General features: G+C 38.3%; 3 protein-coding genes across 4 annotated transcripts; 2 read left to right on the top strand and 1 right to left on the bottom strand.

The window, feature by feature from the left end:
- The first annotated feature begins 135 nt into the window (after window positions 1–135).
- col9a1a (collagen, type IX, alpha 1a) lies at window positions 136–11,017 on the top strand. Of its 2 annotated transcripts, none has more exons than XR_003444231.2 (32): window positions 136–460; window positions 937–1,002; window positions 1,185–1,223; window positions 1,320–1,382; window positions 3,056–3,109; window positions 3,224–3,259; window positions 3,431–3,454; window positions 3,570–3,623; window positions 3,715–3,768; window positions 3,862–3,894; window positions 4,081–4,137; window positions 4,249–4,302; window positions 4,525–4,578; window positions 4,691–4,744; window positions 4,833–4,886; window positions 5,178–5,231; window positions 5,429–5,482; window positions 5,580–5,633; window positions 5,760–5,813; window positions 6,078–6,122; window positions 6,340–6,393; window positions 6,503–6,556; window positions 6,673–6,726; window positions 7,564–7,635; window positions 7,921–7,956; window positions 8,065–8,109; window positions 8,260–8,292; window positions 8,409–8,555; window positions 8,815–8,869; window positions 8,986–9,169; window positions 9,358–9,435; window positions 10,145–10,205. XR_003444231.2 is itself a non-coding variant. In XM_027169755.2 (32 exons), the coding sequence occupies exons 1-32, from the start codon at window positions 386–388 to the stop codon at window positions 10,345–10,347; spliced, it is 2,052 nt and encodes a 683-aa protein (XP_027025556.2). In that variant the 5' UTR covers window positions 140–385; the 3' UTR covers window positions 10,348–11,017. The 2 variants fall into 2 exon arrangements, 1 of the variants encoding a protein (XP_027025556.2); XM_027169755.2 differs by having other exon boundaries at window positions 140–460; window positions 8,981–9,169; window positions 10,145–11,017.
- A 66-nt stretch (window positions 11,018–11,083) lies between these two features.
- ptp4a1 (protein tyrosine phosphatase 4A1) lies at window positions 11,084–17,002 on the bottom strand. The gene is made up of 6 exons (XM_027169761.2): window positions 16,806–17,002; window positions 15,153–15,722; window positions 14,812–14,904; window positions 14,594–14,724; window positions 12,796–12,870; window positions 11,084–11,992 (listed from the first exon to the last, which is right to left on the bottom strand). The coding sequence occupies exons 2-6, from the start codon at window positions 15,255–15,257 to the stop codon at window positions 11,875–11,877; spliced, it is 522 nt and encodes a 173-aa protein (XP_027025562.1). The 5' UTR covers window positions 15,258–15,722; window positions 16,806–17,002; the 3' UTR covers window positions 11,084–11,874.
- Window positions 17,003–19,936: 2,934 nt separating this feature from the next.
- Window positions 19,937–22,315, top strand: lgsn (lengsin, lens protein with glutamine synthetase domain). Its single transcript, XM_027170090.2, has 3 exons — window positions 19,937–20,555; window positions 20,686–20,855; window positions 20,939–22,315. The coding sequence occupies exons 1-3, from the start codon at window positions 19,937–19,939 to the stop codon at window positions 22,121–22,123; spliced, it is 1,974 nt and encodes a 657-aa protein (XP_027025891.1). The 3' UTR covers window positions 22,124–22,315.
- Window positions 22,316–22,548: the final 233 nt, after the last annotated feature.

Here is a 22,548-nt window from a genome sequence, read left to right as displayed (position 1 = left end):
CGAGCATCACCGCCACAGGTGGACTATTACACCACAAACACAAAGTTGATTACTGTTAAAATCGTTTAATCAGTATACAAAATGCTTATAATGCTAAGAATATTAATTTTAATCACAAGTTGTACCGACCTACTAAACTTTATTATGATTACCGCTGTCTTTACCCACAGGTATCAGCTGTAGCTCTGACTCCGCCCCCTTTCCCACAGACTGTCCATGCGTTCACCAATCGCGTTTCATCGCTGAGTACGTCCTCATGAATAAACATGAATTTTTAATAGCGGCTCCAGCATCTCGGCGCACGGTGGGGTGATTCAGTTGAGAAATATTGACAGAAAAAGCGTGAACCCCCAATAAAGGACTTTTTGCAGTCATCAAGGAGACCATGGCATACGCCAGGACTCTGTGGACATCTTTACTGGTGATTTTACTTCAAATATTCCTCATCTGTTCAGCTCAGGTAAGTAAAACTCATGGTCATCTTACTGAAAACTATTGTTGTCTCTAATCTGATGTAAACGTATTCACTGAAATTGAATAATGTTCTTCTGTCATTGACTTAATGGACCATACTGAACTAAACACAGTGTTTCATAAGCAATTAACTATAGCTTAATTATAATCACAAGATAATCTATCTCCTTTATCTCCTTATCTCATTTATCTCATTTATCTCCTTTATCTCGTTTTATATCACTGTCTGGCTGATAGGTGACAACAGCAGAGTTTTATTCCAGCAGTGAAGATCTGTAATAATAATAACCTGATCTGCAGTTAGGATTGTTGTATCAAAGAGAATTTGTGTAAAATATGATGTTTATGGATCAAATATGTTTTGAAGACACCATTTTTTGGAAAACTCACGAGAATAAAACTTTCTTATTTTTAGGTTAACTACAAAATGATGAATCGGTAATGTGTGTGTTTGTGTTATAGAGGGCCTCAGTTGGTCCCAGGGGGCCACCCGGCCCTCCAGGTTTTCCTGGTATCGATGGCATTGATGTAAGTCCTACTCTGGACATTTTCTTTAACTTCTCCTCTTTTATTCAAACCATTATTTATGAAGTTGTTCATTTTCAGAAATTATCAAAAGAGATCATCACAAGTGAGACATATTAGTCTGTGATGTGCCATTGATATGAACGCTGTATTTATTTGTTTTTGTTGTTTTTGCTTGTTTTCAGGGAGTGAGGGGCCCAGGCCCTGGTCCAGATGGTCCTCCAGTAAGTAGTCTATCAAGTTGTAGTTGAAGTCAAAAGCCTGCGTTGCTGCCATGTTTACATTATAACATTTAATACTTTATTCTTTTTATATTGTAGGGCCAAGATGGAGATGATGGAAAAAACGGATCTAATGGACTACCAGGAAATCCAGGAGCAGACGTAGGTCTTATTATTCACATTCTTTTCTGCATTGCTTTTAACACTGGGTAATAACGGTGATGAAAGCTCTTCATGTCTGAGCAATACCTCTAGTGGCAGGACACAGATGCTCTGTAGAGCACAGAGATTTCTTTAGTTTACCTCAGCCCCAAGGGAAATAAGGGAAAAAATGCTCTTGAAAGTTGAAAAAACATGGTGGACATCAATTTGGCCATTTAGATGAAGAGAGTAAAAGGAAAGAGCTAGGAGAGAGGGAGGGGGAGAGGGAGGGGGAGCGAGAGAGTGAACCCCATATGGGCTTCATGCAGACAGAAGCCTTTTTGTGTGTAAGAAAGAAGGCTGTGGCTGGACTAACACTGATTCAGATGGAATGGTGCCCTATGCTAAATGAGACAAGACAAAATGGCTCCTGTATGCTGTCCATGATGCTTACTATTAACTAGGAAATTGAGAGTAATAATGTAAAAAAAATCACATTTTGGATATAATCATACTAATGCATGATGTGTCACAAAGGTAGAAAACTAGATAGACTATTCAAACTAGATAAACTATAACTATATTAATTGTTGTGTAGGAAAATAGACACATTTTAAAATAGTGTATTTTTGTGCCCAGTTCCTATAGTGCTGAAATTTGCTTTGCTCCTTATATACTGAAGTGGCAGTGGGGTGGAGTCAAATACACAGCAGCTGCAAAACCTGTTTGGGAATCAGAGAAAAAATGATTTTGCATCACTCAGACATCCAACCTTTGACATCTCGATATTAAATATTTATTTTGCTTGCAGACTTCAGATTTTGGAAACCTACATTGGAAACCTAGGCTAATAAGCTAGCTAAATAATGTTTAGAAATTATTCTATATTCTGCATTTGATCTAAGGTTTATTTTATTTATTAACATGTATCTATGTATGTTTTGTTTTACATACCCTGTAGCCATGTAAGGACAGGATAGCTTCAATCATATGAGCTTTAAAGAACGGTCATGACAGTAACATTATTTGCCATCTTTGCAAATGTGTCCTTCTTTAGTACCAGCCTATAAAATTTAGTTCCATGGTAATTAACAGTTAATAATAATAATAATAATAATAATAATAATAATAATAATAATAATAATAATAATAATAATAATAATCTTTATTAAAGGAGTGGGAGGGGTGAGCAAGTTGGCAGATGGGCATTTCAAGCAGTTTGTATATATCATGTTAGATCAATAAGATATAATATATGTAATATAGTTTATTAGATGTAATATAGTTCCTTGTTGCAGTGGAGATGATGCATTAAAACAAGCACAAAAACACATAATTGCAAATAACTGAGATACAACACCTCCTACATCTGTCAAGCAGCATCTAGGTTAACCATTGGAGTCTGAATGCAGCATTAGACTCTCACTTCCTGTGTTCCTTTTAGCTACACTCTTAACACTGCCTTATATGAGTAAATATTATTTTAACCTCTTAAAATCCCAGAATAAATCCTGATTTTATTCCTCCTTCATGTAAACACATACATTTTCTATTCTAGTTTTAAACAGTTATCTTGTCTTCATCCTGGGTAGTGTAATAATTGTCAAGTAATAGCATTACAATATAGAATAATATATACTTTTTAGTATAGATTTCATTCATTTCATTTTCATTTCATTCCATTATTCAATCAGGGTTTAAGTGGACCTGTTGGCGATCCCGGACCAGTTGGGCTCATTGGACCAAAAGTAAGTTGCATGTGATGAAAGCAAAAAAAAAAGTCTTATGGAATGTATTTAAATACATTTTTTGGAAAATATGGACCCATTCTAAGTTATGTCATAATTATTGGATGTTGTTAGGGTGAAACCGGTGATCCTGGACCTAGAGGAAATACTGTAAGTAAATGAAATTCAACACAATGTTTGAAAAAAGTTCACCTGTCAGTGGAAAATCTGTACACAATTGCAAATTATGTTTTTATTTCTTTTCTTGAATGTTTTTACAGTATGTATGTATTTAGTTGTGTCTGTACTGGTTCAGCATTGTGGTTTCTCTTCATACTCTAGGGGGTTGGGGAGGATGGAGAAGCTGTAAGTTTACTCTTATGACTTCTGTTTTCGTTATTTATCTCTTGCAGTCACCTTACCATTTTTTTTAAATTTTTTTATGATCATCTTTCCCATGATTTGAATGTTTCCATGGAAGGGTGCAGATGGAGAGGATGGGTTGCCAGGAGAACTGGGCAAAGCTGGACCTCCAGTATGTTGCCTTTAAAAACATTTCTCATGTTACTACTAAGTCTGACTAAAGAGTGATATTTTACTGTAATTCTGTATGTGATGCATCACAGGGAAGCCGTGGCTTGAGAGGACCTGTTGGTCTTCCAGGACCTGCAGGAGAGAGAGTAAGTCTGGCTAAATGTGTTCTTAAATATACATTTTCATACTGCACTGGAACCCACGTATAAGAATGATTTTCTTTGTTGGACACTTTTTAGGGTCCCCCAGGTGTTTGGAATGGTGAAGCTTTGGTAAGACATTGCTATCTGATACCTATGTCTTACTGACGTTATAAAATTACAGATCATTATGTTTGATTGTCTTGATGATGTACATGTGAGTGATTTTTAGAGTTATATCCATCTTTACTGATTCATTCGATAATGGAAAAGTGTGCACGTGGACTGTTTGTCATGAGGCAATGACTTGTTTTTTAGTGTCTAAATTCCTGCACACGTGGACTGTCCGGCTATAGTGGACAACCAGGAATGAAGGCGAGTTGAACTTCAACTAAAACATGATACATTTTAATGCTGAAACCAGGCTAATCGTTTTGTTAACTAAATAGAGGCACTTGATTCTGATGTTGTTCTTTGGCCACACAGGGCCACAAAGGTATCAAAGGTGAATCTGGAGAACCAGGAAGACAAGGACATAAGGTAATATTTATAACTATAAAATAGTTCACTATATATTTGAAAGGATTCCTGGTTTGATGTTAGCCATATTTCCGTATTTTTAAATGGAAGTTTTGCATTAGGGCCAGAGTTAAGCAAAAAGTGTAGAAAATGTTTGAGTTGTTTAAAAGTGTAGACATTTTGTAAATTATGTGTAGATTTGTTTTTGAATTTAAAAGTACCATTGCTCGTATTTTCTCTTAGGGTGAAGAAGGAGAACAAGGCCCCTCTGGAGAAACTGGAACACAAGGAAAAACTGTAACATGACATATTTTTAAGAAAACGTGTTATTAAGTATGTTAAATTTACTGTACTCATTTACTATCTTTGTTTATTTAACCACTTTGTGTCATGTGTGTTGCAATTTTAGGGTCCACAGGGACTAAGAGGGATCACTGGTTTAATGGGTTCTAAAGGTGACAGGGTAAAGATGACTATTCAAAGCTTTGTAATGAAATGCTTTAATAGGGGGCTGCTTTACACTAAAATATCTGCAAAACTTTCTCAAACAGGGCTCTCGTGGGGTAGAAGGTAACGTGGGTCCTCAGGGCATTCAAGGAGCTCCTGTAAGTGTCCGAATCCATATCAAGTCGTTTTTCTGTCCTAATGAACCTGCCTGTGCTTGTAATGATATCATGATAACCACATTTCCAAACCTACGTACATTTTCTGAGTAATTGTAGGAATTTACAGTGAAATATTAAAATCTGCAGAAGTCTTAAGTGTAATGTGAAGGGTCCCAGAAAATTAATAATTTAGTCATTTAGAACATAACCTGATTCCGCTGTTAATTTAGGGCTAGTGTTGTTTAAAGAGTTTATTTAGAAAAATTCACAGAAAAATGAACATCTCTTTAGGGTGATCGAGGACAAAGAGGAAAAGTGGGTGAGATTGGACCAAGAGGAGCTCCAGTGAGTATTAACAAACAAAATTCTATACATTGTCTTGTTGAGGCATCAAATTATAAGACAAAGACAAGATCTATATAGGATTAGGTAAAGTGTATTACATTTTTAACTCTTGCCACTTCTTTATAGCATAATCAAATAATACAGCGCTAAACTTTTGATGTGGTTTATTATAGACAATGTGATTTGTATTATCTCAGGGGTCTCTGGGAGTTCGAGGCATTTTAGGATTACCTGGACCTAAAGGAGAAGCTGTAAGTCCTGATTCATTAATATTAATTTTTCAATGTAAAATAAATAAATCTCAAAACATGTGTAGTGAGAAGTTGGTTTCTGGTTTCTTTCCCTAAGGGTTTGCCTGGAATTGAAGGTCGTGACGGTATCCCTGGATTACCAGCAGTTAAGGTAAAATCAATTCTAACTAAAAAATTATAACACAATCATAAATATAGACTCTAATGAACTTTAATGGCTCTGCAAATTTGGTAAGTGGGAAAAGTTATTAAACTATTTCCCTGTTGCTGTTTTCAGGGTATCCCTGGCAAAGTAGGCCCTCCTGGTGAAGCTGGCCTTCAAGGCCTGCCCGTAAGTATGACCTTTTGAACCTTCATGTCAAAGCTTAAGAACAGTTTGGACAGATGGCATGGTGGCACAGTGGGGTGGTGGTGCTGCTGCTTCACAGCTCCAGGGTTTCCTTCAGGTTCTCCTCACACCTCAAAGTCTTGCCAGTGTGTTGCCATAGGCTCTGGATCCTCGACATCCCTGACATCAGTTTGAACAGAACTAGAATGATAAAACAATCATTCATTTGAATACAATACCAGTGGCTGATGTCTGTATTTCCTTTAGGGTTTGCCAGGAATCCCTGGAGCAAATGGTGAGAGTGGGCCGAAGGTAGGCATTCATAATTGTCCCCATGGCTCAATCTATAGGAGTAATAACATTTTACTGTACATGTAGATATGACATTGATAAAGCTTACTATAATAATACATCATGGACAAGCTCATCATACATCTGAGTAATAAATTGTACCAAAGATGTATGGACTGATTAGAGTGTATGTGTTATGTCTAAAATGAGCAGCTTTATGATCTCTGGTATACTGTAGGGAAACACTGGTAATCCAGGCGTGGCAGGTCCAATTGGGAACAACGGAAAACAAGTAAGTGTCTTATGATGTGCATTTCTATGAACAGAATGGATGAAAAGTGATGTATTGACCTAGTAGATGTTTCTGCACCTGCTAAGTGACGCTTGTCGATTGATTTCAGGGTGAACGTGGAGAACAGGGAGAAGTGGGACCTGTAGGATCAAGAGGTGGGCCAGTGAGTATGCCTTCATTTCTATATCACTGCAAACAGCAGACACAGAAATATTACTCGAATAGTGTAATGTCTATGCTCCTGTCGTCTTCTTGTCATCTCTCTCTCTGATTTTCTAGGGTGAAAGAGGGGTGAGGGGTCCAGATGGGCCTCAGGGACAGCCAGGTCTAAGGGTAGGTATCTAGTATATCTAGGCAAATAGATAATGAACAATGTCATAATACAATGGAATGGATACATTAAGTATCACCTTTCAGTAGTTATAAAACTGTTGTAATGTTGGAATAAAAGAGCAAGAATGAGGGAGCAAATAACAAGGAGCACCAATAGGAATGAAAGGAAAGAAAGACTATCGGTGACAAAATGCCATAACAGCAACAAAGACAAGAATAAGAACGAGAGAGGAAGTGGAAGATACAGATGGAAAGGAATGACCTGAACCCAAATATTATATTTATACATATATTCTATACGTCCAAATGTAGTTTTAACTGTGTATGCAAAAGAATCAGTGTGAAGAGGGCACATGTATACGGCCCCTAGCTGAGAAAACTGTATTGCCCATCGCATTGTCTTATTACACAGTCGAAGCGTTTAACAATCCCAGACTTGGCCCATATTTTCAGATTTTAGAGGTCATGTCCAGTTTGGAATTCAAATGGGATTTTTTTTAATACAAAGACTCGGTGTGACAGTGATCAGTGCTGCGAAAGAGCCATGAATAGAGAGATGTTATTGAAGCTGCTGTGCTCAGAGTTATTTTCTTTGGTAAGAGGATATTCGGGGTAGAACGGGGGTCTGAAAGAACCCTCTGTTCAGCAGGAATTCCTTAAAGCAGCCTGGCTAAGGGCATCAGGCAATCAGGACCCACATCCACACACAGCAAAGACACCCACAGTACAGCAGCACTGCTTACAAAGCCATGGCTTTTTTAATATTTTGTGGTTTGTAAGTCACCATGTATAAATGATTCAGTGTAAAACTGTGTGTGTAAACTTGTGTGTATTCAGGGTCCTAAAGGGAATCTCGGTCTACCTGGCGTTCCAGGTGAAAATGGTTTTCGTGGTCAGAAAGGTGACAAGGTAAGGAAAGGATTCCAAAAAAAAGTAGCAATATAAAAAAGTATTTTTGTTAGATTTTTTTTATACACGTTCACAATGTTTACGTTTATTGTGCTAACTAATATAAGGAATAAATCACTACCGGGTAGGTTGTTATAGGTCCAATTTTTTCATATTTATTCATAAAGGACCATTTTTTAACAATTTCCTGGTATCAAGCACGTTGACACATGTATCTGGGAAATCTTGGAAAATCTTTTGGACATATGACACTGGACTGACTAAATTTTTTCTGATTGTTATCAGGGTGCAGTTGGTCTCACTGGGCCAAAAGGCGAACAGGTAAACCTGCACTATCTGTCTGTTTAGGATGTAGCTTCAAAACCCATCATTTCTATGTTTATATGCAGTATCGTAATGCAGTATCTCTGAAACACTGTTTGTGTTTAGGGAGCACCCGGTGAGGAGGGCACACCAGGAGAAAAAGGGGACCTAGTGCGTAACTCAGAATTTTCATTTAAATTATTTCTGGCTAGAGAAGTGTTTCTGTTCCCAAGCAAATCACCTGAATCACATAATTACTGTTAGAAAATCTGAGTGAGTCCAAAGACAGACAGTAACCTTTGAACCTCCTCTTTCATGCAGGGTGATCAAGGGGAACCTGGAGAGAAAGGTTCGGTGAGTGTGACCTCAATAGTGTTAAGTCCAATCTCAGAATATTAAAATTTTTTTTAGTGTTAACATCAGTTATTAGATCAGTATGATCTAATGACATGTCACTTCCTTATGTTCAGCGGGGAAAAACAGGTGATGCGGGAAACAAAGGTCCAGAAGGAATGCGTGGGCAGCATGGGGTTGATGGTGAACCAGGTATGCCTGGACCCAGAGGCATGCAGGGAGATCGAGGAGAACGTGGTTTACCTGGAACTCAAGGACGACCAGTACGCTCTTTATTCTTAACATATCCAGGCAGTTTAATTAACTTAATTAATTTAATTAATTAACATCCTACTGACCTATGAAAGCAAATTGGATCCCGATTATGATGGAAAGTATGAGAGCTAGAATTTTTCTGAGGCCCATGTGCTGCAAATCCTCTTAACCATTAACATTTTGCAGATCATGTGGTTGTGCAGTTACACACCAGGCTGAGATTTGTTCCTGTAATGAAATGATTATTATTGGCATATTGCCTTTCAGGGTAAAGGACCAACAGATCAAGACATCAAGGCGGTCTGCATGAGGGTTATGCAAGGTCCGTGTTAATATATAAAATCAAAGCAAATGACATTGTGATTTATTTGATCAGCCAGATAACATATTCCTGCTCAAGTTTGACTAAAGCCTCAAACCTGTTCTATCACAGAGCAGCTCGCTCAGCTTGCAGCAAGCCTGACAAGGCCAGAGTCTGGCGTTGTCGGGTTGCCAGGTCCTCCCGGACTCCCTGGTCCTACTGGCCCGCCTGGAGAGAACGGTTTCCCAGGACACACTGGAGCAAGAGGGTTGCCAGGTCTTAAAGGACCTCCTGGACTTATTGGAGTAAAAGGACCAAAAGGTACAAGATGAAACAGCTTTGGCTTTGAATCGAGGAGATGAAGATGATGAGGTGGTTTTCTATAATGTTGTCATAGGATAGTTTTATTCTAACAAGTATGTCTGTGGCATGTTATAATGTTCAAACATCAAACAAAAGCAGTACTAGAAAAACTACAGATACCTCATGACTATAATTGTGTAATAAAGGTGACACAGGAGACAGAGGAGACAGAGGGCCTACCCTACAAGGGCCTAAAGGCATTCCTGGGCCACCAGGTCTTCCAGGTGAGTTCTGCTTGGGTCTTAATAACCTACTTAGCCAATATACTTTAGATATAAGTCAAGTAAAGGCAAGTCAAGATGTCAAGAAGCTTTTATTGTCATTTTAACCATGACATTAACGACGGTCAAGGTTAGGGTCCGAATTGGCCGCTGCGTGCTACTGCCGCGCCACCATCAGGTGACATAAGTAAGGAATGAAACACTACAGAGTATGCTGTTATAAAGAAATAGTCCATTATGGATTTATTTGGTATAACAGCAATGCAATTTTTAATTAATTAATTCAATGATGGATGCATTATATGATTAAGGCTCATTAAGACCTCAGAACAAACATGTTAATATATAAATAAACCTGGGATTTGGATTCTGACCAGCATGACCTCCGGAGCTATGTCAGAGAAAACGACTGGTTAAAAAGTGTTTCAAATATTTGTTGACTGTAAACATAAGTGATTTAATTCCCTGCTACATGAGCCTCATGATGCAATAACATGAACACGCACACTGGAAATTAAAAAGCGAATAAAGGAATTGTTTATTATTTCCATAAACATTGTTTATATTGTTAAACATTTGGGGCAAAAACAGGGATGTATTGGTAGAATCGGACTACAACATTACATTGTCCATGATGCACCCACTGAGGTGAATCATCTGGGGTTTTTTGTCAGTAGTGTTCACACACATATGTGCTTTTGTGATTTCACAGGTGAACCCGGGCAGCCTGCATATGGCAACAATGGACGTGATGGTATGAAAGGGCCTCGTGGTGTGCCCGGAATTCCCGGCAATCCTGGATCTCCTGGGACTCCAGGTCTGAACGGATACTGTGAGGCATCACAGTGTATCCTCAGCCAAGTATTACCAGAACCTCTCAAAGACAACAGCATGAAGGGACCAGACAGCCTTTAAAGTGGCTGCAGAACTGAAGCTCAGAGACTAACAATAGGGAGACCCTTCGCCAAACAGAGTCTTTATTTTGAGGGATGTCCAGTGTGGTACTTTTCTGCAAGTACAGTGTGATTGCAATAAGCATTTTCCTTAAAGATTTTTAGCCTTGAAATATTTGGAACAGCTTTACATTTTTTTTAAAGGCTAAATGTATTCCATCGTGCAGAGACTTCCAAAAAAAGTCATGAATCGATACCATTTTTTTTAATGATCAGAAAAAGAAAAACTTACATAATACATCCAGGGCAGATGCTTTCCTGGCTGAAGTATACCAATGCACTCCTTTAGTTTTTAAAGAGTAACCAAACAAATTGTGAAATGTACTAAATCTTTATGTATAGTCACATTTAAAAAAAGCTCAATGTTTATACACTAGTACATAATGTAAATACTGTTTATCATTACCTCAAATTGAATTGTCACTTTTTCAGAATTAAAGAAGTATTCCTAAATCAGTGTAAATCATTTTAAACATTCACTTTGTTCAATTCCATGTAATTAAGTGTTAATCTTATTACCCAATGACAGTATAGTCTATTAGTCTGTGTTTTCAGTGGTATTATTTATTTTCTAAAAGGTTCAATGTCACACCTACATTTGTGAAAATGGGTAAATAAATGGTTTTGATAAAGCTGTGCATGTTTTTGTATATGAAGGATGCATATTAATGGACAAATTCACGTGCGACGTGCAGACCTCGTGTCCTCAGTTTATTCCTTTATTTTACTTCTTCTCGTCAGTCAACAGTTACATCTTTTCTCACTATACTAAAACACATACCCAGTGATAGTATAAATAGCCAATCTAATAGTACACGTTTCAAATACCGTACATAAATCAAGTATCCAAGTATTTTTAAGTTACGCACATCAAATAAAAAGGCATACAAAATATCGCAGAGGTCCAGTTTAAAGCCAAAACACAAAACAAAACAACACTATCGACATGGCAGTAATTAGTAAACGAAGTTTAGATAAACAACACAAACTAGATCCCATACCTTCCACATACACACAACTCTACAACTTTTTTTTTGTAATTCATGATTTTCTCTCTGTGTGTAGCTGTTTTCACAAATGCCCACAAAACGACCTCCTTTTCAATTTTCTAAGGCATTTTAAGATCTTCATAAACAATAAGATTAAATGATACCTATGCTGTCATAGTTGGTTTAAAAAAACAAAAAAACAAAAAACAAAAAAACAATACTGTTTGGCAGAGGGCACTCCTGTAACAGCTTTACAAAATGTTTATACAAGTTGATGGCTGGAATCAAAAGATGTGAAAATGTAACATGATCATACAATAAGCACTCACCTTTTCAAATGAGGCCACACTGTAAAATCAACACACATGGGGATAATCAAGTAAAATTGATTTATTTATTTATTTTTAATCTTTTCACATGTTCATCAATTCTGAGTAATAACTGTACACATTACAGAAATATATGGATTAACCGTTTCCAGCAGGGCTGCAGGAAAAGCTCTACTGGATGCAGCAGTTGTTGCGATGGCCGTTTGAATCTTTGAAGCGGAGACGCATCTTTGGGCGATATTTCTCCAGGTAGAAGAGCTGCTTGCTGTTAAATGCTCCCCGACGCTTTCTGAGAATGAAACAGACACAGTATTGAACTGATACGACAAACTCATCATGAAGATCGTATAATAATATCCAAGATAATGGTACCTAAAAACCTTTTTTTTCTCTCTCTCTGTTATACATTCAAGAAATAACATTAAAACAAGGTGAAGTGAATAACACTAATTTTCTTGTTACAGTGGCTCCTGGTAAGGGGTGGGATCTATTAGACAGTAAGTGAACAGTCAGTTCCTTGTACACTGACATGTATAGGAAGCGAAGGCTAGATGAGCTACATTTGCTGGACAAGTTCAAGCTGGCTATAACAAAAGGGGTCAAAACACACAATGAATGAGAGCTTGCCTTACTCCTGTGGGTATGTGAGAATCTGGACCATGGAGCAATAAAAGGTGGTGTGTGATGTACTAGACAGACAAATTTGATGTATAGAGACACCACCTCACAAAGTACAGGATTTAAACCTTCGGCAGTACACAAAATATATAAAATGTATAATAAAAAAAAAAAACTGGACACCTACAGATCAGATTCATGCAATTATTTATTCAGCCAATTGTGTAGCAGCAGTGAAAAGCTTAAAGCCATGCCATGCATACGGACCAGCAGCGTCAGTTAATGTGGCATGATTGCTGGTGCCAGACGGGCTGGTTTGAGTAACTGCTGATCTCCTGGGATTTTCATATACAGTCTATGTTTTACACAAAATGGTGTGAAGGAAAGAGAAAAAACAAAAACAACAAAAAAAAAACAACAACCATTGAGCAACATGGTACCCACAGCATGGTGCTTGAGTGTAAAGGCACTTACTGTCGAATGAACTGGACAGCATCTTCATACTTCATACCACACTCAATCAGAGCGAGGGCAACAAGGACTGGAGCTCTGAGGGTGGGGTGTAAAGAAAAAACAGAACAATACAAGATGTTAAAGTTGATGCTTTGTGAAGAGGCTAGAATTAACATAATCCAAGCTAAACATAAAAAGGAATAAATCTGTCTAACTTTGTAAACAATAAATTGTGAATTGAGAACTCAGCAAAAATGGTAAACTAAATCAAAACAATCCAAGCAAATAAAAGCTACTTCATTTATTAATTTAGCTCTCTTCATACACTTGCTAAACATGTGTGACATGAATATAAAAAGTTCTATTGCTTCTTTTGTCTTTTCTGACCTTTTTAGACTCCTGTTATACACTACATGGCCAAGTCTATGGACACCTGACCACCACAACTAAAGGTAGGCATTTCGCAAATTGTTGCCACAGGGCTGGAAGCACACAATTACAATGTGTTTGCATGCTGCAGCATGACAATTTCCCTGAGCAAAGTTTAAATACATTTGCATCTGACCATGGGCTCTCAAACTCGATTTGGTGCTGCACCCATCGCTAAATATGGCAATGTGGAAATTTGCATGTGCAATGCACATTTCACTGAATATTATGTGGCACTGGTGTGTGTGGAACAATAACTTTCTCTTTAGTGATTCATAAGGCAGTATTATGTACATTTATTCATATGTACAGACTAGGAGTGCAGTCGGATTGTAGTCATTTTACACAAATGTCCAGGTGTGCCGTAACAATATTAATGTATGTGCATTTCCTCATCACCTTACCATATCTAGCAAGAACAGGAATCTGCTCCCTTATTAACTCAAATCATTTACTTCTATACTATTGTAGTTATTACTACCCAGATTTCCTATTAGCTTCATGTATCCCAGCAAACCTATCAAAAGTGTTCAGGATTTTCTGAATTATTAAACTGTTTTGAATGTAAAGTCAGAATGTCTGATCTGAGACAGAGCCCAGCAAGTCAACAGAACTCAGTGTACTTAAACATTTGACAGATTTGGATGCTTTGACTGATGTGTCATAACAGATATACGAAAAAGACACGAGTGTGTGAATAACCCTGCTTGAATTGCTGCTGTTTCTATGCACATCTGCTCCTACCCACAAACTCAGTCTACTTTGCATCACACCTGTAACATGCAAGATGACTATGCAGAGTACCTCTTCTTGTTACGCCCCCCACGTGACTTCTGAAAAGAAGCTTCTACCTCTCCTAGAACACTAAAATATGCTATTTCAGTAACCCTAGCTTGATGCTTCACTGCTGTTAACAAGTTTCCCATTTCTCCTCTAACTGACAGCTTCATTCAATCTGTGAAACACCAGCCATTATGTGATCTGTCTTGAATCAGGATTTTTCAAATGAGAAGTCCAACTCATCTGTGACAGTGACAGCATGCTTTGATCAACATGTTCACTAATTAACTTCCTAGCAAGAATGAGACACAAGAAATGTGATCACAAGAACGATTTTATCTTGGTTTAGTGTCTCAGTATTTCAGTTGTATTTACCTTGCATAGACAAACACAGCAAACAGCACAGCCTACCTAGCCAGCATCCTTGTAATTCACCTACACATCACACCAAACAAAAATCTATTCAACTTAGAAACATTACAAGTCCCCAATATCTTCTACAATCACTGGTTTCATTCTAGCCTGTAAGTTCTGTTTAAGATCAGCATGTTGTTCAACGATTGTCAAATCACACAAACAACCATATCAATCATTTTATACAAAACATTACCTTCCAAGGCCAGCTACACAGTGAACAGCTATGCAGCAGCCTGGCTCCTCCCTAAACTTAATCCTCAGCAAATTCAACCAATCGTCAACAATCTGGTTAGAAGGAGGAGCTCCATCATCAAACGGCCAATCCTGCATATATTATAAGAAAGGTTTAGTGCCTGTTTTATTTCCACTGCATTCATGTTTCATTTGAAGCAATATCATAGGATAACTTACCAGGACCTGAATGCCCTCTTTAGCGACCAAGTTGGCATCATACGTCGCCTCACACACTCTAACAACTGTTGTCACACCATACTTCTTTAGTTCCTGAAATAGAACCAGTGTGTGTGAATGAAGAACGATTAAGTGAAAAAATAAACACAGACTTAATAAACGAACAGGCTCAAAACTCAGCATTTGGCAACTCAGTTTCTCGATAATCTTCTAACAGGTAACTTTAAATTGAATATGATAAATTGTGGCTTTTGACTAAGCAGTTAAGGGTAACCGAAACAAAAAAATAAATAACTAAATAACTAAATTATCAAATTTGCAAAGTGCTTAAAAAGGCTCACCTCAATGAATTTGTTTAGGGTGGCATTGGTAGGATTGTGGGTGATGAGGAACCTCATGTTTTTATATGTGATCTCCACAGGGGCAGGTCTATTCATACGAGCCATTGCTGACAATGAAAAAAAACTGACAAATATACAAAAAAAAAAAAAATGGAAGGAATCTTCACCAATCCCCCTTAAAATAAGAATAATCCGCAAAAAATCAGGAGAAGGGGTGGGGAAAAAATCAAATAGAAAGAAAAATAATTGACTGATGAAAAAAATCTATAAATTAAAGAAAACAAAAAAAAAAAGGCTGGTCCTCGGGTGAACAAGGAAACAGAGGGCCAACGAGGGCAGTGCACTTCTGGAGATTTTTTTAACCCATCCAGACTGGTCTGGCTGCTGTGGACGCCCCGCTCGCTGTGTCTGTTCCCGCCAACGTTAAAGCAATCACACAAGTCTCTCTTCCAGTGAGGTAGCAAAGCTCGCCGTTCACTTGTCTGCATATACGCCGTGCTGGGCCTGGCAGTAGTCTCCACTGCCCTTCAGAAACTCCATAAATGTGTGACCCAATACACCACAGAACTGCTGTAATGGCACAAAGCAGAGAGACGGATGAATCAGACAGAGGTAAAGAAATAAGGTGGTGGTGGTGTATGTCAACTGTTCCGATATTCTCTATAAGTCAAGACGATGTGCGTTTTTGAAAACATGTGACTACTAAAACAAAAGCCAAACTTGTAGAGGATTTTTGCTCAGCCAGTAGGAAAGAAGGTGTTTCTGAAATACTGTCACATTGCAAACAAGTTGATTCTTAAGAAAATATTCAGATTCCTTTTGAGATTTTTCTGCATGAAACTGAAGTGTTTTGTGCATGTGTGTGGGCTCGTGTTTGTTAACACATCGATTTATTTATATTTATACCAGTCCGTCTTGAGGTTTGTTTCTTCACTTGATCTTCTAGCTAACATCAACCACCTAACATTTCTAACTACCTACAGGTTTCTGAAATTATCTTTAGGTTTAAAATGTAGTCAGCTCAGCTTTAGGCTAACCAAAAAACTTCACAAAGCCCACGGTTAGTTAGTTAGTTAGTTAGTTAGAGGGACCACAAAGAAACAGACTCGTGAATAATTCTCTGATTCTGATTCGTAGCTGAGAAGGATAATGTGAATGCGGCAAAAAAAAAAAGCTGGCTAGCCTACAAACCCGGGGCCCAACGCTAATGTCTATGCATTTATAAGATTTGATAAGCTCTCATTAATTAAACGTAAACCGTAACCGCATTTAAATAACTTAAATAAAGAGATAAACCCCCGTGTCCTCTTAACATATAACAAACATCTGAAGTTAAGACACAATCACAATCTAGCTACTTAACTAAAGCATAAAGCTAACCAGGTAGCAGATATGCTAACAAGGCAAGCAGATAAGAAATATAATCTAAATCTAAATATTCACCACGATAAAATACCCTTCCTAACTGTTTAAAAAAGTATACATGATGGACAATTTGAAGAAAACCATTCGCATGTTCATGTCAATACAAAGGATAAGCCGGGCTAGTTAGTTAGCACCGAGGCTAAAACAATGACCTCGTTTTGGAATCAATTTTATTTTATATAAAAACAAACAAGCGTGATGGGAGTTTTAAAAATGTATTTTACTTACTGGAATATGCTTACTCATTGAAGATTGTAGCTTAACCATAAAGCCGGTCCGTAGAAAGAGGTAAAATGACTGAAGTGTGTTTCCACCATACAGTCGCGGCAGCAGCGTCGTGTCGAAGTGAGCGGATCAAGCAGCCTGCAGCAACCGCGCCCTGACAACAGAACACGCGTCACGAGAAAAGCAGGTCACCGCCAGCGTCATCAGCAGCACAGTCATCAGTGCCTTTTCACTACACAGTAAACACTTCTTCATTACAGTTCATGGATTCTTTGGATTTTTTGGTCACGACCGAAACACATGTCATTAATTATCAGAATGTTGCCACGAACAGAATAATAGTGTATTTAACGTCTGAGGAAAATGCATGTAAAGTCATAGGAATGGGAAAAAAAAATCAGCATTGCAGTTAAAAAATATGTTTAAAAATATTATATAAATATAATTTTAAGTTGGTGCGTTAAAAAATCTGTATTCCATGTCCTTGTATGACATACATCCGAAGCCCAAAGTGGCCACCTTACTGTCACATCCAGATGTGGGCCTTTCCCCAAACACAAAGTGCTGTTTTGGTATATTTATACATTCACACATACATTCACACATACATTCACACATACATACATACATACATACATACATACATACATACATACATACATACATACATACATACACACACACACACACACACACACACACACACACACACACACACACACACACACACACACATACATACATACATACATACATACATACATATCTTTCTTCTTTTAGCTTTTCCCATTAGGGGTCACCACAGCAAATCATCTGTTCCCACCTAACTCTATCCTCTGCATCCTCTACGCTTTAACACATCCATATATCTCCTCTTTGGCCTTTCTCTAGAACTCATACCTGGCACCTTCATCTCCAACATCCTTCTACCAATATAACCATCTCCCTCAACTGCACATGTCCAAACCATCTCTATCTAGCCTCTCTGTCTTTGTCCACAAAGCAGCCAACCTGAGCTGATGTGCTCGTTCCTAATCCTGTCCATCCTCATCACTCCTAAAGAGAACCTCAACATCCTCATCTCTGTTTCCTCCATCTTTACACATTAATAGAAATTCCAAACATACAAAATGAATTAATAGGCAATTTCAAAGCCCTGTGCCGTCAGGCTAAAGAGAGTAAATCCCGATGTACACACTGAAATTGTTACGAGAGACAGACTTACAATGAGCATTGAACAAGGATCATTCTCCAGGCTCCAACCAATCCCTGTCCACAAAGTATTGCAAATGAAAATGTAAAGTAACCTTCTTACATAGCTGCTCCACCCTCAGTCCTGGTTCTATTGATAGCTCACTTCCCTTTACTTAGATGGGTGATGTCCTAAGACTGTGGCCTGAGCATGTGTGGGAAGAGGAAGCAGACTGTTGAAGGAGTTGGTAATAGGTTTGCTAATGTAGTTCAAAGCATTGTGTAAGGGTAGAGGTTCTGATGCCCCCAGGAAGATGGTTGGAAGTTCTAGTTATAGAAGCCAGCATTCTGTTCTGCTTATTCTTCTTAGACCAAAAATGATTAATTTCTACTCCTCCTAGGGCTTTCGAGCCATATGCACCAAAATCAGATATGTTGTAGACCCTGGTCTGAAGTTTGTTTGTCGTGAGTTTTGGTACTCACGGTACCAGGTCTCAAATTTGCCTAATTTGCCATAGACACCCATTATAAATTTTAGAGGTTTATAGTTCAGCAAGCTTCCAAGCTATTTAACCAAACCTGGCCAGCTTCTTTAGGGTGATACTCTGTACAAAGTTTTTAATTGGTGTACCGACTGGCCTTTCGGTTTTCCTGCAGCCCCACTGCCAATATATGCAAAATCAAAAAACTTTCCACAACATCGACATGTGACATATCAAAACACCAAGAACAATGAGGAGAACTTTCTCATGGGTATTCGGATGGCGTCACATGTCGTCACACATGACGACCTTAACAAATCTCTTTTGCATTGATTAAGGAGTACCATCACAATACAATACAGTGAGATGTCTGATGGTGACAGGTAAGTATGTATGCCATGTACCACAAGGTGTTGCAGTGGGTAGCATTGCAGTGAAAAGCAGTGCTCCTTGCTCCCTTGATTTATAATAGCTTATGTTCCTGGTGTTTTGCACGTCTTCACCATGTCTGCATGGGTTTCCTCCAATTTCTCTGGTTTCTTCCCTCTACCAAATTTGCAGAAAGATGAGAAAGATGTGAATGAAGGTGTGAGTGTATGTGTGCATGGTGCCTTTCAATAGATGTTTGAACTCAATGCAAACCTGCCCAGGAAACAGTAAATAGAGAAGATGAATAAATTAATAAAATCTGACAATAAAACGACTGTTTAAACACAAGGCATCTCTCTACACAAAGATTAAAAAATTACAAGAGAATGAAATTGGCTGCGCATTATACATCCTCCATTATGCACTAGGCAAAGCTTCTGTATCCGTTCTCTCTTATGTAACATGTTTCTAGAAATTTGATAAAGCATGCTTAGTAACCTCTATAAAAGCTGCTACACAGCAGTTTTGGACAGCAGGATTTAACCTATACAATAGCCCAGTGAACAGCCTGGATTTGTCTGGGTTTGGCCAAGCATGCAAGATAGTTCAGTCACAGATTATTTATTATGTAAAGCACTTTGTTTTGAGCACATGATGAGTAGAATGGGATTGTTCCTATCAGTCAGCATTGTAGCTGTTGTCTATAAAATATGTCCTCAGCCATAACTCTTGTTTCAACTTGGTGCTCAAATTTCAATCTGTAGGCATTGAAGGCTCGAAAAACCAAGTGAAAAAATTTAAAGGCTCCACAGAAAAGGTACAATTATTCCTTTGGAAAAATAGTTTAGAATTTATTTTATATGTCTTTATTTGCAGTGTCTAGGATATTATATTTGTGAGTGATATACATAATTTATGTATTATATATGTAAATCTTTACTATATATATATATATATATATATATATATATATATATATATATATATATATATATATATATATATATATATATAAATGATAAAGAAATGATTTGAAAGAAATTTCCTACATATAATTATTAATCTTCCTCATTACTTTAGGAAACAGCCTTAATGGATTCAGACCAAATAGATGGAAGCAATATGAGCCATGGCAAAAAAAAGGTGGTAAAGGTGAGTGGCAAACATGTAGACTCTTCAGAGTGGGACAGAAAAAGGATTGATCTGCCCATAGTCCTGACTAACTTATCTGCTCCAAGCTCCGCTGACAGCTCCAAAATTATTTCGATCGGACCACATTGCTCGCCCAAGGTCTCCATTGAATCCCAACCTGAGGTCTTCCCTCATACTGGTGAATTGAATAGAGAAGACCAGCCAGAAAACTTCCCTCAAGAAGCAGCTGTTTCTAAACAAACAGTGGAAGAACTAAAAGGCCTATTGAAAGAGCGCTCCATGTTAAATACAAGAGAGAAAGATGAAGACAAATTTGTTGGTCGTCATTGCCACATGCCAGGACAGAGAATTGACTGTAAACCGGATGATGTACCATCTAAGTCCTTCACAACCTTCAAGCCCACTCTAGGGAATAACAGAATAGGAAAAAACAGTGTTTCATCTGGCTGGGAATCTGGTGGCTCATCGAACACTGGTGGGCATATAACCAGGCCTACCTGTTTTAAGTTACCTACCAGTGAAAGAACATACTTGGTCAACAACGGGATTTCAAAGTCAGGTCAGTGCCCTGTATGGAATACAGTACCTCTACTTTTATACTGTCCAGCAACATGTTAATGAATATTACAAAAACAATCAGAATTTGATTTTAGAATTGATTATTGAATTGATTTTTGTATGCTCCATAGATTACACAGAGAATCCACACACAGAACACTATGGATCTAAAAGCTTCTATTCAGAGGTTGAACACATAAAGCGGCAGATAGACCATGGGAATATAGGCTTTGTTCGCTTTGAAGCCACTGATCTCCATGGGGTCTCTAGATCTAAAACAGTTCCTGCTTCCTTATTTCATGTAAATACATATCTGATTTTATTCAGCTATGATCCTTTTTTAAAATGTATGGTGGTAATTATTATGTTTTATTGGCATTACAGGAAAAAGTGCTCTATGGTGTGCCCATGCCTAGAAGCTACCTGGAACTGACACTGAGCCCCAAGGAAAATGAGGTTGATAATCCAACTGCTGCCAGTTTCAACAGTGATATTCTTTTGATCCCTGATCTTCCCACATTTCAAGCTCTTCCCTGGGCTGTGCAGACTGCTCGTATCATTTGTGATCCTTTTACCATCACAGGGATCCCTCTGCGCACATCTCCGCGCCTTATTGCTAAACTGATGCTTGACCAGCTTCGAGCCTTAAGACTCTCCATCCATTCTTCTTTTATTTATGAATGCTGCATCTTTAGAGTGCCAGACAGGATGGACCCCAAGGCCATATTTTTCCCTGCCTCTACTTTACTGAGTAATCATGACATGCCTTTCTTACAGCAACTGGTGAGAGGGATGTACCACATGGGCATCAGTGTGGATAGCTTTGCATCTGCCAGTGGTCCAGGACAGATAGAGATCTGCTTCAAGTCTAAATTTGGAATTGAAGCTGCTGACGATGCCTTTAGCTTTCGTACTGGAGTGAAAGAAATGGCTAGGAAGTATAACTACATTGCTACCTTTCTTACTGATGACACCATCTATAATTCTGCCTGCCTGGCCCACAGCCTTTGGGATGCCAATGGCAGAAGAAATCTTTTCCATTCAGGAACTGGTGAGATATCAGATATTGGTAAGAAATGGCTTGGTGGGCTTCTCCACCACTCACCAGCTTTAAGCTGCCTAATGGCACCAGGGCTAGGGTGCCGCACTCCGCTTTCCAAAGGCAATATTTCAAAGAGCATGTTCTATGCCACTTGTGGTTGCAACAACAACAGTTGCTCTTTTAACGTGAAGGTTCACAGTGGACAGGAGCCCCACATCGAGAATAAGCTTGGCTCAGCAATGGCAAACCCTTACATAGTCCTGGCAGCTACCATTGCAGCTGGTGTGGATGGTATCAAGAGTAACCTCTGTGCAGAACAGTTTCTTAAGAGAGCCCCAGCACAGCAAAAAGATTTTGCCATACCTGTTAAACTGGAGGATGCCTTAGTAGCTCTGGAAGAAGATAGTGTGATTCGTGGGGCCCTAGGTGAGCCATTTGTGCATTACTTCATTGCTATGAAACGCCTAGAGATTGAGACACAGGAGTCTGATACAGACAGGGACAAAAACCTGGAATACTTCATCTAATTTTACTCTGGTGAACCAGTTTCTCATAATGTCATACTGGCATATATGGACATATAATAACTTAATGTATCACCTCTAAGGAATGTAAATGTATAGGAGTGATGCAGAGGTAGTTTTGTCATGATGCTCTTGTATCTCCACCTAGAGAATATGGGTTATCACTGCCTTCCTGTTTATTACCCTACATTAGAAAAGTGGGCGAAAATCTATTACTTCTATTATCAAATAATCTATAAAAACTGTGAATGTTCCAGGCCTTAAAATCGAATTTAATCCCATTCCCCAAAGCCTATGTAAAGCCTTTATATAAAATGGAAAAAAGCCTCACTGCCCAGTTAAATTCTTACCTTAATGACAACCTATAATAGCATTTATTTTGTTAAATACACCCCTCAATGAGATATTACAAATACATGTTTTACTTT

Source organism: Tachysurus fulvidraco, chromosome 2 (genome assembly GCF_022655615.1).
Source record: "Tachysurus fulvidraco isolate hzauxx_2018 chromosome 2, HZAU_PFXX_2.0, whole genome shotgun sequence".
In the NCBI taxonomy this organism is placed as follows: Eukaryota; Metazoa; Chordata; class Actinopteri; order Siluriformes; family Bagridae; genus Tachysurus; species Tachysurus fulvidraco.
This window is presented reverse-complemented; position numbering and strand designations above follow the sequence as displayed.